The 13,814-nt window shown below is 38.6% G+C and overlaps 1 protein-coding gene across 7 annotated transcripts in view; it reads right to left on the reverse strand.

Annotated features, from left to right (window-relative positions):
• Positions 1-1,094: 1,094 nt before the first annotated feature.
• Positions 1,095-13,814, reverse strand: part of LOC127410271 (POTE ankyrin domain family member E-like) — a 39,342-nt gene continuing 26,622 nt past the window's right edge. For 6 of the 7 annotated variants that reach the window (XM_051645453.1, XM_051645452.1, XM_051645451.1 and 3 more), the window contains 9 exons: positions 12,742-12,849; positions 11,011-12,420; positions 8,404-8,526; positions 8,194-8,322; positions 7,836-8,028; positions 7,618-7,742; positions 4,051-4,238; positions 2,617-2,750; positions 1,095-2,348 (listed from right to left, as the gene is read on the reverse strand). In XM_051645453.1, coding sequence (XP_051501413.1) covers positions 2,116-2,348; positions 2,617-2,750; positions 4,051-4,238; positions 7,618-7,742; positions 7,836-8,028; positions 8,194-8,322; positions 8,404-8,526; positions 11,011-12,420; positions 12,742-12,849 — 2,643 coding nt within the window. In that variant the 3' untranslated portion in view covers positions 1,095-2,115. The remainder of the gene's footprint in view (positions 2,349-2,616; positions 2,751-4,050; positions 4,239-7,617; positions 7,743-7,835; positions 8,029-8,193; positions 8,323-8,403; positions 8,527-11,010; positions 12,421-12,741; positions 12,850-13,814) is intronic. The other variant, XM_051645454.1, reaches the window with a different exon arrangement.

Consider the following 13,814-nt stretch of genomic DNA (forward strand, 5'->3'; position numbering starts at 1 on the left):
TTGAGAGGGCGTTAATGTGTTTTTCTGAAATGTTATAGATATAATACATTGTAAATATTTGTTTTTGTTCAGTACAGTGCGGTGCGCCTTTACAGCAATCAGACGCTAGTGGGCAGCATTGCGTCACTTCGCGATGAGAGGTGCCCCTTGTTGTTCCTTGCAGGGCACTCCGCCTTACAGGCTCCGTTAGGTTTAGGGTGGGGGCGGGGTTAGGACATCTGCTGCCTCCCAGGAACAGTCTCAGTCTCCTTTGTACAATTGGCCGCTTTCTCATTCGTTAATAGCGGGTTGTGCAACTTAAGTCATCATCATATTACTCGTTTAAACCGTGTGTATTTTTTTCCTAAACGTCGATATATTTGTAGTTTTAAATTACATCAAATTATTGTCTCCTCTCCACAACACAAACATTTGTGCTACAAGCAAATCTCCTTACCAGAAAAAGTGATCTACTACAAACTACCAATTACTTTCCTAAAATTAACATTACTGTTTACTTCATGGGGGAAAGTAATCACATTACTAATTACTTTCAAGTTACTTTCTTAGTAACACTTTCCACAGACGTTTTTGTTTTCCACTTCATGAAATATTTCAAGTTCACCACAAGATCAATCGACAGCATTTGACAATGTCGATTACCACACAGTCATTTCAACTCTCCCTCATTTTCTTTAAAAAAAATAAATGGTTACAGTGAGACACTTACAATGGAAGGGCCCAATTTGAAGTTACTATGTAATAATTCTAAGTCACGAATATAAAATACAGACCTTTATAATAATTCATAAATACATTTCAGATGAATCTCTTTGACTGTGATTGACATTCAAGTAAATTGTCCATTTTCATAATTTTACATAGAATATTTGAAGTAGACATTTTAAATTGTCACCTTTTTTGAAGAAATGCAAAACACCAGATGTATTGTCTATTCTGAAAAAACAGCTTGGAGTAGTTTACCTCAGGGGTCATCGTACAGTGTGGATGATTTATAATCATGTGCATTATGTAAACAAAATCCTGTGCATGCCAAAATCTCATCTTAATGGTGCAATTAATCAGTAAACATTTAAGTACATAAACAAGACAGCTTTTTGTTTAGAATTAATATTTATTGTAAAAAGTTCAGGACATCACCTGGTTTAACAGACGCCGATGCTGGATTGTGCATTAAATGCAATTACATTGAGCAACATTAAACCGCTCAACACATAACAGGATTTGGATCTTATGTCCTAAACCTCACATAATAAACATGTACAAAGTCATAAGCACAGACAAACGCACAAAAGGTGCATTTATTGTATCCTGAACACTGAGGGGTCTGTGAAAATCAACAGGAGATGCACGTTATCCATTCATATTCACTTCAAAATCATTTCCTCAGATTAAAAAAAAACCCAAGTGAAATCACAATGGAAAGATAAGTGAAGTTAGATGTGGCACACACACACGCAAAAAAAAAAAAAAAAATTAAAAAAAAAAAAAAAAAACTCTGCTCAGCAAATCAAAGCAAAAAAGAAACATGCAAAAAACCTGAAGAAAAGGTCAAGAAATTGTGCATATGTAGGAGAAAAGGAAATGAACATCTCTCTTCACATATAATGTTCTGTAGATGATGATGTGGCACATCAAGTATGAAAGACTCACAACTGACAATCAATGCATTCACATGTTCCAATAAAATCTACAATATCATTAAACGGAGGTCAGCCTTACGTCCACAAACAGCATCAGAATAACACTGAAAGTTACATTTATATCTCAGATCTGTTATACACACACACAGACAAACAGATCAAAATTTACATATTAGACATGGAATGATTATATTATAATTAAATTATGTGATTGAAACAACCAGTGATACCATTAAGAGCTTGTAAAGAAAAAGGGCCTATTTTGTCTTGGAAACCTGCTCTTACAACATGGCTTAAGTACTCCTTCATTAAAACTCACCAGGTAACATCAATACAGATAATTACCCACATGATTGAAAAAAACTTTTTTTTTTAAATCCTCAAAATGACACTTGGCACCATTATAAGACTGTATTGGGTAAACCTGGTTAAAACGGTATTATAAACAGTCTTCAGCTTCCTGCTGGAGATCTCAGAAGCACTTCCTGAAAACTATCTGCGGGCCAAACTCCTCATATTCCTCTGCGCCGATCCAGGCGCTGGTGAAGGCGGGCAGGTTGGCCAGTACGGCTCCTCCACACCACACGGAGAAGTCTCGGTCGCTCGGACTCGTCACTCTCACACACTCCGTCAGGTCCGCAGGAACCATGTTTCTCATCTCCTTCTGCAGGCGCTCGGGGAGTCCAGACAACAGCGTGTTACCACCTTCAGCAATCACAGAGTATCAGAAAACAGATTGTTTATGTTCACGATATAGTATACACACATGATACAGTAACAACAGCTACACAGTGTGTTCATCACTGCACAGCACCAGTAAATGTTATTCATCAGAATACTAAAGTGAAACTGCAGTGAAAGTGCAGAAGATCAAGTGCGGTTCATCTTGTGGATGAAGGCATCTGCCCAAATCAAATTTCTGGATCAAGACAAATATTGTCATAATCAAACATCGATGGCAAAAATGTCATACCTGACAGAACAATATTTCCCACAAAACTCCGCCGCAGGTCGATGTCTGATCGGAGAATGGATTTGAAAATGCTCTCATGCAACCCATAATGATCTCGTCCAATCAGCTCCGGCTTGAACAAGATTTCTGGTGCTCTGTGTGAATCATAATATGAGAATCTCACAAAATCTGTAAACATGTACAGGTTATTTATTTTCTCTTGATTTGTGGTGAAATTATATTTTGCATAAAAGCAAAAATGAAGCCATTTTTAGGATCATTAACCTTATAAGCTCTGAATGTGTTTTTAAAGATTTCCTGTTTCAGTGGCATACTTAAAAGGCTTAACTCAAAAACGAGGGTCAAGTGTTAAAAAAAAAAAAAAAAATTTAAAGGTTTTCTTTACAATGATACCAATAATATAGATTATGATTTTCTGTGACTCTCAGTCTAAGAAACAGTTGAGAAAAAATAAAATACTTTTCACATTTTTCTAATTTGACATTTCTCTCTGGGTGTAAATAAAGTGGCTCTGAAAAACAGCTTTTTTGTTTTGTTCCCAATCATGTCAACTGTATCTGAGAAAAATGTATTCGACAAAGCAGTCAAAAGTTATAGCAGTACAAAAATAGTGTCCAAAAGCCTCTCCAAACAAATAAAACATAATTGTACATAAGAACTAATTACACATGCAAACACAACAATGACTAAAGGTTTGCACAGCATGCAGACATGATTTTAGTAATGAGATTTCACAGAATGAGTTTCATTCTGTGTCATTTGAGTCATCATTGAGTTTGTGTCATGTATTTGGCGGCATCTCCTGGTGACCATATGTAACATTGTGATTTGTGTTGATTATCTAATGATCTATGCATCTGATTATCTTGTGTGTGGGCTCGTTTAAAAGATAATCTCCTCTAAGCAGTGGTATGTGATATTTTATGTTCCTTTTATTTTTCGTGAATTTATACGTGAAAATGCGGCATATAAGCAACACCAACATAATTGTGAATGACATATACTTAGCTATTACTCGCTATATTTTTGTCTGTGAATAAAACAAATAGGCTGGTTGTATTATTCTCTTTAAGAGCTTTCCAACAACATATGAAACATGGCTATTTGATGAGTTTTATGTTTTTACTGTTACAATAATATGTACAGTGCAAAATTATTAATTAATGATCAAAACGGAACACTTCTGATTTGTCTGCAAATTTCAGAGCACTTGTTCAGTTTTGGTCATAATGTCTAAATTCATTGTAAAGTAGAGCGTCTAAGCTTTCAAACGATACCTATTTGTGTTGGTCAAGACTGTAGTTATTAATATTTTGACAATTCTTTTTCGTGGGAGAAAAAAAATATTTTGGACTATCACTGAACATTGATATCAGTGCGCCCACTCCTATCTGAACATATAGTTGTTTAGAGAAGCAGGTGCAGTTGGTTCACCTGAAGCGCTCTGTGGCGAGTGAGATGAGCTGTCCATCAGGTAGTGTGTAGTGCACCTGTGAGGACGTTCCTCCACTCCTGAACTCATCTTCATAATCCAGAGCCACACAGCAACATCTCTCCTTTATCTCACGTACAATCTCCTGCTCTGCAGACGTGCGCATACACACACCCTGCTCCAGCAGCAGCTACACAACACACACCAGAATCAGATTTACTGAAAAGAAATTTAAATGAGTGGACGAGCCGCATTCAAATCCATACTCAAACACTGACAAACACACCTACGAGTACACATTCAATATTAAAGCGTCAAGTTTAATATACAACCAATACTTCTTAGGCTACATTCACACTGCAGCTGAATGTGGCCCAAATCTGATTTTTTTTGTAAGGTTGATCACATGACATTTTAAATGTACCCAAATCAGACACTTGTCTGAACAGCCGATGCTCGTTAACTGACCCGCATGCGTATAACAAACCCAGGAGAAATATATGTATAAATAATTAACTTATTAACAGTTATTATTATTATTATTATTATTATTATTTTTTAGATGGATAGTTGGATGGTTATTATAGAAGACCAGATGGATAGTTACTTTAAATAAAGTCATTTGCAGTCTTATGCTAGAATATACATTCCATTGAAGCTCAAGAATGTAATATGATGAGCGAGACAAAAGTACAATCGAAGGACAGCAGGAAAAACAGCATTATATATGCAAGGTAAGAGTTCTGTAATTTTCATATTTCCATTGACTTGCTTGTATCTATGTTCTGATGCCATTTGAGGAATACAGAAACTGTTTTCTGCATGAGTGACATGAGCACAGAGTCGTGTTACATAAGCTAAAATATACCTCTGCATGTTTTCATGGGCTTAACTAGATGATTTGACTTGAAATTAAAAGTTCAACCATAACAAGCATACTACGCAGTAAATCAAGCACGCAAGTGATGAATGTGGAGTTAAATGTAAAAAAAACCAAAAAACCAAAAAAAAAAAAAACCACATTCAATCTGAACTTGCTGTTCACACTAAAGGCACAAATCAGATATTCATCCGGTTTATTTCCATATATGAATGTAGCCCAGATCGGATTTGAAAACGTCAAAGCGCTTTTGGCTGTTCACATGGTCATCCAATTAACAGATTAATTCCCGTTGCACGTTATTCTGTTTTGAATACTATTCTGATGCTAGTGAAACTTTGTAATACAGCACTTTTCATACCACTGTCTCCTTAAGATGATTCACTTATGTTTTCCTCTTTTATAAGTGGCTTTGGATAAAAACATCTGCCAAATGAATAAATGTAAATGTAAAATGTGTGAACGTCGCCTTAGTCTGTTTATTTATAAAACAGATAGTTCTGACTCAAAATTCTGATTGGATGAGCCACATACAAAGGGGTTTTAAAATGCTAATAAATGTACACCAGTTACTGCAGTCTCAACTATACTTCATTTTTCAATGTTCCAAATCCTTGCACACGATTGAGCACTCTTTAGAACATGTTTGACACATGCACACCACAACGGTTTTGTGATACTCCATTAGTAGTCAACGGGGGCTGTATGCACAGACGATACACACAGATGAGGACCGTCCAGGAGTCGAGAAACACTGGGCCACACGAAGACGATCTGCACAGACTGCGATGACAAAATGTGCATCATGCATACTGTGCATGCTCTGATCAGCAACGTGGATTATTATTTAGTTAGTTTTAATGCCATGTCAGCAACCAGGCTATTCACATGGCAAACAAAGGTTCATCAATAAGTATTTACAATATTAAATAAGACACTTAAAATTTATACAAGATAAAAACTGTCAAATCTGTTTAGATGGTACTTTAAAAAAAAAAAATCTATTAAACAAGTCTCTGTATAGAAGCATTGTCTGATAGTTCCAAATGTTTTACAGTTCAGTAAAATGAGCTTGATGGTCATAGGGGTTTGGCAAGGTATACATATGGGAGGATCTTCACCAGTCAGTAAAAACACGTGTTAGCCTTGAATGGCCCAGTCGGCATCTGGTAAACACTATTTGATCATGCCTAGATTTAAAATTTTGAGAGTAGTTGCTTTGAACCCTGGGGTTTGTTTCATATAATTTATTGCTGTTGCACTCATTCCATTCTGATTGCCACTTATTGGTGATATATGAGTTTATTAATGGCCTGAGGTCAGAGGGTGGTATCAGACATTCTGAGATCTCCACGTTTAATGCCTCTTTTGCAGCTGTATCTGCTTTTTCATTTCCTGCCAGACCAATATGTCCCAGCACCCAACAGAGGACAATGTTGAAATCCTTCTTCTGTAATCGATGTATTTTAGTCAAAATGTTTATGATTATGGGGTGATCGGTCTCCATGGATTCAAGTGCTTTAAGGCAAGACCGAGTCTTAAGCGATTAAAAAGTCTCATCCTTGGCCCTGCTCAATGTTTTCCAGTGCCAGTAGCAGCACTCGAGCCCCAGCTGTGAGGACAGAGCTCTGTTCTGGAATACGCATGCCATATTGTTGATCTCCAATCACTACTGCTGCTGATACACTTATCCATTTTGGATCCATCTGTGAATACTGTACTATGGAGTGGGAAACTATCTGCAATGTGGAAAACCAAAGTATACTTTGGCCTTTAGACTAATGAATAGGGATGGGAATCTTAAGGAATTTAATGATTCCAGTTCCGCTTCCTTAACTGTTCAATTAACAGTTCAATTTTGTGGTAAAAATGTTTGGAAATAAACGCAGTTCTTATTTACTGCCCTCAGCAGTCTGTTGTCAAATTATGAGATCATTTCATATTTCAACAGAACAGATGTTACAAATCAGACATATTTAATACAACTCTTGCAAAAGGTGTTTTCACGCAGACTTTTTGAATGAAGATTTTTAGGGCAAACCAAAATCGGTCCTTATGCAAAATGTATATAATTAAAGGAATTTTAAAAAATGTCGACCGATACCGATAACTGAGGTGGTGGCCGATAGATAACAGATTAATCGGCCAATTGTTTTTACAAAATGTCATTAGTGTTTTTAAAATCGATTTATAAACCAAGTCGGCGTAGATTTTCCAAAAAACAACTTCGGCACCGATTAAGTCGGTCCACCTCTACTCTGTAGGTAAAAAAAAAAAAAGAAAAAAAGCTAGAGTCACTCGGTCAGAAAATTGACTTCACTGGTCATGCATGTTTGGCACTGTAGAAAACTCTCATTTTAGGTTGTGTTTTAGTAGTGTTTTGTACACATTGACAATGTGTTCAAGAACCATTAACAGAACCAAAAGTCATACGGTTCCAGTAACTTATAGTACATACTATTTATTGAACATCCCTGTGGTGCTGAAAACATTTTTTTTGGCTTAAACCAGCCTAAAGGTTAGTTGGACACCTAGCTTGACCAAGCCGCTCAGGCCATTTTACAGCTGGTCAGGCTCAGAGTCAAGCTAAGATTTCACTAGTTCTGCTTTTCGCATTGTGCCTAAAACACACACAGTCTCTCGTGTTTTATTACTTTAACACACTTCACTGACGGTGTGACAGCAGTACCTTCTGAAGCTGCAGGGTGACATCGGCTCCGGCGAGATTGAAGTGCTGCACAGCATGAGGGAGACAGTACCCCTCAAACACGGGAACACTGTGACTCACACCATCACCAGAGTCAAACACCACACCTGAACACAACAAGAACCAGATCTGTCATGCGTCTACTCCATGTATACAGAGAACCTGCACACTGTGCACAGTATCAAACAGGATGAACTGACCTGTGGTTCGTCCAGAGGCGTAGAGAGCGAGAACAGCCTGCATGGCCACAAACGTGAGGGGGACGTTAAAGGCCTCAAACATCAGCTCGACCATTCTCTGCCGGTTCTGGACCGGGTTCATGGCCGCTTCAGTCAGCAACACCGGATGATCTTCAGAGTCCACACCAAGCTGCTGGAACGCATGATGCCAGATCTACAACACACAGCAGAAAATATCAGAACAAATGCCGCCAACAAACTGCCTTCTTGAGACAAAAAAAAAACAAACAAAAAAAAAAAAAAATTGCTCAGACTAAACAAATTCTCAGAGCTTTGTAAGACAGGCCTCTGAACACTCCTGCACCCTGGCTGAACTTACCATCTCCATCTCATCCCAGTTGCGTACAACTCCACTTCTTATGGGGTATTTCAGGGTTAGCACGCCCCTCATGTGCTGTGCATCATGCCCAATATACACTTCTCTGTCCACACTACCATTCATTATTTCCTGTAATAAAAGTACAAAATTTAACAACATTTAAGGAAGCGATAATTTAAAAGTTTAGACGCGGTATGGTATCCAATCTACCTCATATTTTGGATGCCCAATAACAGTGGGGAATACAGTAGTTGGAAGGTCCTGGTCTGCAAATCCTGCCTTCATCAAACCAGACCCAGTGTCCAACACAATGGTGGTCTTATAATCAGTCATCTTATTCAGAACAGAGACAAAAGAAATCAGAGAAAAGGACAGCTCAGGCAGAAAATGTTCATTCTTTCTAGTTAACACACACAGTGTGTTGCAAAATTCTTAAACTTAATCGGCATGTTTACGTTTTTCTGGAGAGCATATTTTATCACATCTATTAAATCAAATGTATGCATTTGCTTAGCTGCAGTGTTGTGCGGTCAAATCTATAGACTTAAATATATAAAATCACAGCAGTAGTTACCGAAGTGATGTGAGCTCAACTGCACAATCTTATTAAACAAGAGAAACCGATGATGAACACAGAACATGGCAGAAAATTTTACTTATATTCTCTATTCTTCAACAGGTGTGTCTCAGCAGTTCACGATCTGTGCTTGTAAATAAAAAAAAATGAAAAAAAGTGATAACGAGAAGTGTCACTGAACCTGCACACATCCTGACTGTGCTTGGTTGTATATACAGATGTGTGTCAGCATTCTCAATCCAAACATCAAATAATTTTGTTCTGTAATGGCCATTGTTTTATGTGGGTTGATATCGTCAAAGATAAGAGCTTCATTGATCTAAATGCTCCTCTCAAGTTTTCATATGTAACAATAGTCCTTATTTGTTAATTTTTATATATTTTTTTTTCTTTTCAAAGTAAAAACTATTTGTTAAGATCTGGCTGAAGAACAGAACTTAATGGCAGACCTTAAGTGTTAATTGAATACACGACTATTTAAAGGTTAAACGACACTGTATTAATGGGCTTTAGTTTTGTTTTTCATGTTAACAAATGTTACTTACAATAAAAAGTGCCAACTAAGATAAATATAGAAAAATGTTTGGCCACAAAGTTTTTCATTTGGATAATCTGGTTCCCACAAGAAAGTAATTGAAGAGCCCTGTCGTACAGTCTAACATCAAAAAAGGATTTCAGTTAAGGGAAATAAAAATAATTTGTGTTACATTGTTTAAAATCGCAAAGAGCATACCTGGCTGCAAACAAAAGTGCATTCCATTTTAAACTAAAATGCATAATTTGAAGATTAAGCCAGCTCATATGATTAAATCTTAAACAAAAGCAAAACGAGAAAACGCTTCAATAGACAGGTTCTGCATTAACTAGCGCTGCACAGTATCACAGGGCCAGACTTGAGACTTCATAATACAGATGATAAAACAATGTTTTTCATTACAGTTGTACGTACGGTCGTAATATTAAAAGATAGAAAAACTGCGCAGACAGATGCAAATGCTATCTAAACACTGGCTAGACGGACAGCGTTGACTTTGCCCTGGGTCTTGTACTATTGTATACACGTCAAGTTAAAAAGAACAAACATTTAAAAATGCGCCTTAAGACACTTGCATTCTCTTATTTTCTTTGCGCTGCATGTAGCTTTATTTAGCAAAAGAACACGATCGGGCTGAAGGGTTCCTAGGTCAACGTCAGTGCTTGGCACATATTTGAAATTCGAATCCACCATTTTAGCGTTCGAATGTGTATTTTTATCTTAAATTCGACAAATATTCAACCAAGATCAAAGGGGTCTTATCAAAGTCTGGCAAGCAACAATCCCATTAGCCACATTTCCACTATCGGGCCAAATGAGGATGTACTAGTGTGTGCCAGGGCCAGTCGCGTTCCCACGGGTCACTTCCGGGCCTTCTTCATGCCTTTGAGGCCAATGGCCTTTGGCCTGCTGCCCCTTGGGCCAAACAAGGCCAACTCTCAGGGTTCAATGTCAAAGGCGGAGTTCCACCAAACTTAACAGGTTGTATATCTAGCACAAAACAGTACAGGTTCGGGAAAATGTTTTAAATTGGGGGCCGAGTAGAAATCTGTTAAAATGTACAATGGACAAAGCGGTGCCTAAAGAAATTACTTTCCATGGTTCGAGATCATGGACAGTGTGCTGGGACATCGCCCAGCTGTTAGTGGAGAGACCACTAGGGACATCATGGCAGTTAAAGTCGGTGAGTTGTCAACACTAACTTATCTTGCTAGCTAGCTAATGTTTACAATCGATATAAACTCGATATTGTAGATAACTAGATTACATGATACCTCAGCTTGAGGTTCCCTCTTGCTTGTGAAATAGGAGGGGTGTGTGATGTCGGCACCAGGGTGGCGTGTTAAGGATGGGTTTTAGGGCAACGCTGCGGGGCTATTAGCCCAATGGTGGGAATGCAGATCGATTTTGGTCTCGCAGCTCGAGGTTTGAGATTATTTGGCCCCGGCTGGCCAGTTGATAGCCCTGGCTGGCATTGGCCCGATAGTGGGAAAAAAGGCTTATGCACACCAGGCTTTATCCACGAAGGATAAAAGTAATACTTTTGCTGGCTACTGCTTGGAACAGCCTTCACATTTGAATAGACTGCATTTTTAGAGTTTGGAACAGAGACAACACCACACCTTATAATTACAACTACTTAAACTAAATTATGTTGCTCCTCAAACAGTGCAGAATGTTTTGCAGTAGTGACTTCAGTCTGCACCTGTCTAGTGAAAGTGTGCAGCTGCAGCTGGTTAAGCGGAGATTTGCAGACAGCCCTTGTGGAGCCTCCACCGTCGTACTGAACACCATTTTTATTCTGTACATGGCACAAGTACTGCCCAGCCACCTCAGAGTCTTCATGGTAACATTCTCTCTGTGTAGAGTTCTCTTGGGTTTCAGAAATGTCACTGTATAACACTGGCTGGACAGGAGGGCTTTTGTTGTTGTTACTGTTATGCATTTGCAGTCCTTGTGTTTTGCTCAATGGTGGGTTTGTCCGCTCTCTGGATTTTGGGGTAATGTTGTCATACAAGACCGATACCCCTGATTCTGATTGTCCTTGTCTGGCTGTATTATCACCTGCTGATGCACTTTTCTCAGAATTAATTTGTGTTTGTTTGCCGTCAAGAGGAAATGCACTTCTTGGTGCAGGTACTGGAGTTGCGAGTAACATGCCACCAGGATCAAAAGCACCTTGCTCGTGATTGGTCTTCTGGGTTGAGGATGCTGCAACAGTCTCCACCTCACAGTGCTCACTCAGGCTTGTGTTAGGAACAGATTTGCTTGGGGCTATTGTACCCAAAGGCCCAGAAGCCAAATGTAAGTCTTGGGGATTGGTAACTTCATTTTCAGCTTGATTTGGAAGTGCGTGACTGGCGCGCTCCTCAAAATCTTTCCATTGTAACCGTAGAAATGGGCATTCTTCAGTGGCTGAATATTGAGGTATGTCATTGCTAGATTCCTCTGATGCGGAACATGGAGATTTTTGAGGGTTTGATTGCTCAGAGGCTGGAATTAATAGAGGTTTGTAATGATCGGATTCAAGATTTTGAATGCTCTGCTGCTGGAGCCTACAGTTTCTCAACAGCTCATCGTCCAGATCTTTCAGCTTCGAGTTCTTCTCCATGATGGAACACTTCACAACTTTGTGGCCTTTGCTCGACCTCTTTCTCACCTTTCTGGCTTTCTCCATCTCTCGACTCAGGCTTCGCTCCATCTCCTCAACTTCCCGTGTCTCTTCCTCCAGATGAGCATGCATCATCCTCCTCTCCCTCTCCCTGTAGGAGCTCTGTGTCATGACAAGAGCCTGTGATAGGTGTTCAGACAGAAATACCTCAGCTTCACTGCAGCGCAGAGCATCGAGTTTCAAAGTCTCCTTCATAATTTGCTCCTCAAGAGCTTGAAGATCTTTAAGCTCCTGAAGGATACCACTTCTGTCAACCTTAGGACATCTTGTATCCAGCTGCACAGGTTCATTCACATGAGCAAGGCATTCAGTGGCTAATCCTGGTGAATCTGGGCAGTTTTCACAAATTTCACTTGTTTTCAAAATCTCAGAGTGCAAGGAGGAGAGTTCACTATCATCGTCCAATCCAATCACAACAGATTCAGACAGATCTTTTGATGACATCTGGAAAGAAAATGCTCAGTCTTGAATTTCAAACATTCCAACTTTTTCCTAGTTGCACACAATATGTTCAGTCATATTCACACTCATTTAAATCACATCCAAATCAGCACATTTTAGAAAAGAGAATCCCAAACAAACAAGAATGAGCATATTCATTCAACCAATGGTCTTTAGACACCACTTTAACATTAACAAATGAGGCTGTGAGGGCTGTGGGATTAAACATCTTTAGATTCAATAAGCAAACATCTAAATGGTCAATGAGAAAGACTTCTGCCTTTAACACTTCATATTCACTCCCAAATCTCAAAGCAGACTCACCAGACTGTGCTGGTCTTCTCTGTTCCATAAGGGCCAATGTTTGTGCAGGTCCTCAGTCTTTAACAGATCATCGAGGAGCACTTCCTGTGCAAGTACACTCTCTTCCTCCTGAAAGAGATCAAGAATCTAGACATTACAATCATGGGTATCAACTGCATTGGCACTTCGTTATTCTGATAAAAATAATAATAATAATAATAATAATAATAATAATAATAATGATTCATTCAACTTGATGCTCGCTATTAATAAAGTATAGCCGATGCAATCCAAGTTCTCCCACAAAGTCATGCTTCTGACTTTAGGCACAAAGTCTGGTCCAGTTTGCTGCTTATTCCGATCAAGAACCACCCAATGAGACAGGAAGGTGCAATTTGTCCAACATGTAAAGCAACCAACCAAAGTTTATTATTCCACGAATAGCAAGCTACATATCAAACCTAAAATAGCTCCCATTAAAATAAAAGTTGACCACACCGGAAGTGCTCATCTGTGACACTGCTTGAAAAGTGGGCTTTAAATCACCAACTGGTATTGCCATTTTAAAATGGCACCGTGGACCATGGTAAAATCTATAATCTAAGCAGAATCTATAATTAACATTTCTACCATTGCATGGTATACACTAACATTGTCCAGCCCTAGCTCTGCATTTGAAACAATCCAGTAAGTTCATTAAATCTTACCTTTTGGGATTTAAGACAACGATGAGGTTATCCTAACCAAGATGTTATTTACGATGATTTTAAGATTGTTTTGAGAAATTTGAACTCCAAGTTCTCTCAATCTTTTTTGGGGGAATACAAAATACTGACTTTATTCTTAAGTTAAAAATTAAGAAGAAAATGTTAGTTAGGAAGAAATTTTTAATTTTTATTTTTTCTTCTCCCCAATTTGGAATGCCCAATTCCCAATGCACTATAAGTCCTCATGGTGGCGTAGGTATCCAGGTGGTGGAGGACAAATCCCAGTTGCCTCTGCGTCTGAGACAGTCAATCTGCACATCTTATGTGGCTTGTTGTGCACATTACCATGGAGACATAACGCATGTGAAGGCTTCACGCTGTTCTCCG

The sequence above is a fragment of the Myxocyprinus asiaticus genome, chromosome 19 (assembly GCF_019703515.2).
Source record: "Myxocyprinus asiaticus isolate MX2 ecotype Aquarium Trade chromosome 19, UBuf_Myxa_2, whole genome shotgun sequence".
In the NCBI taxonomy this organism is placed as follows: domain Eukaryota; kingdom Metazoa; phylum Chordata; class Actinopteri; order Cypriniformes; family Catostomidae; genus Myxocyprinus; species Myxocyprinus asiaticus.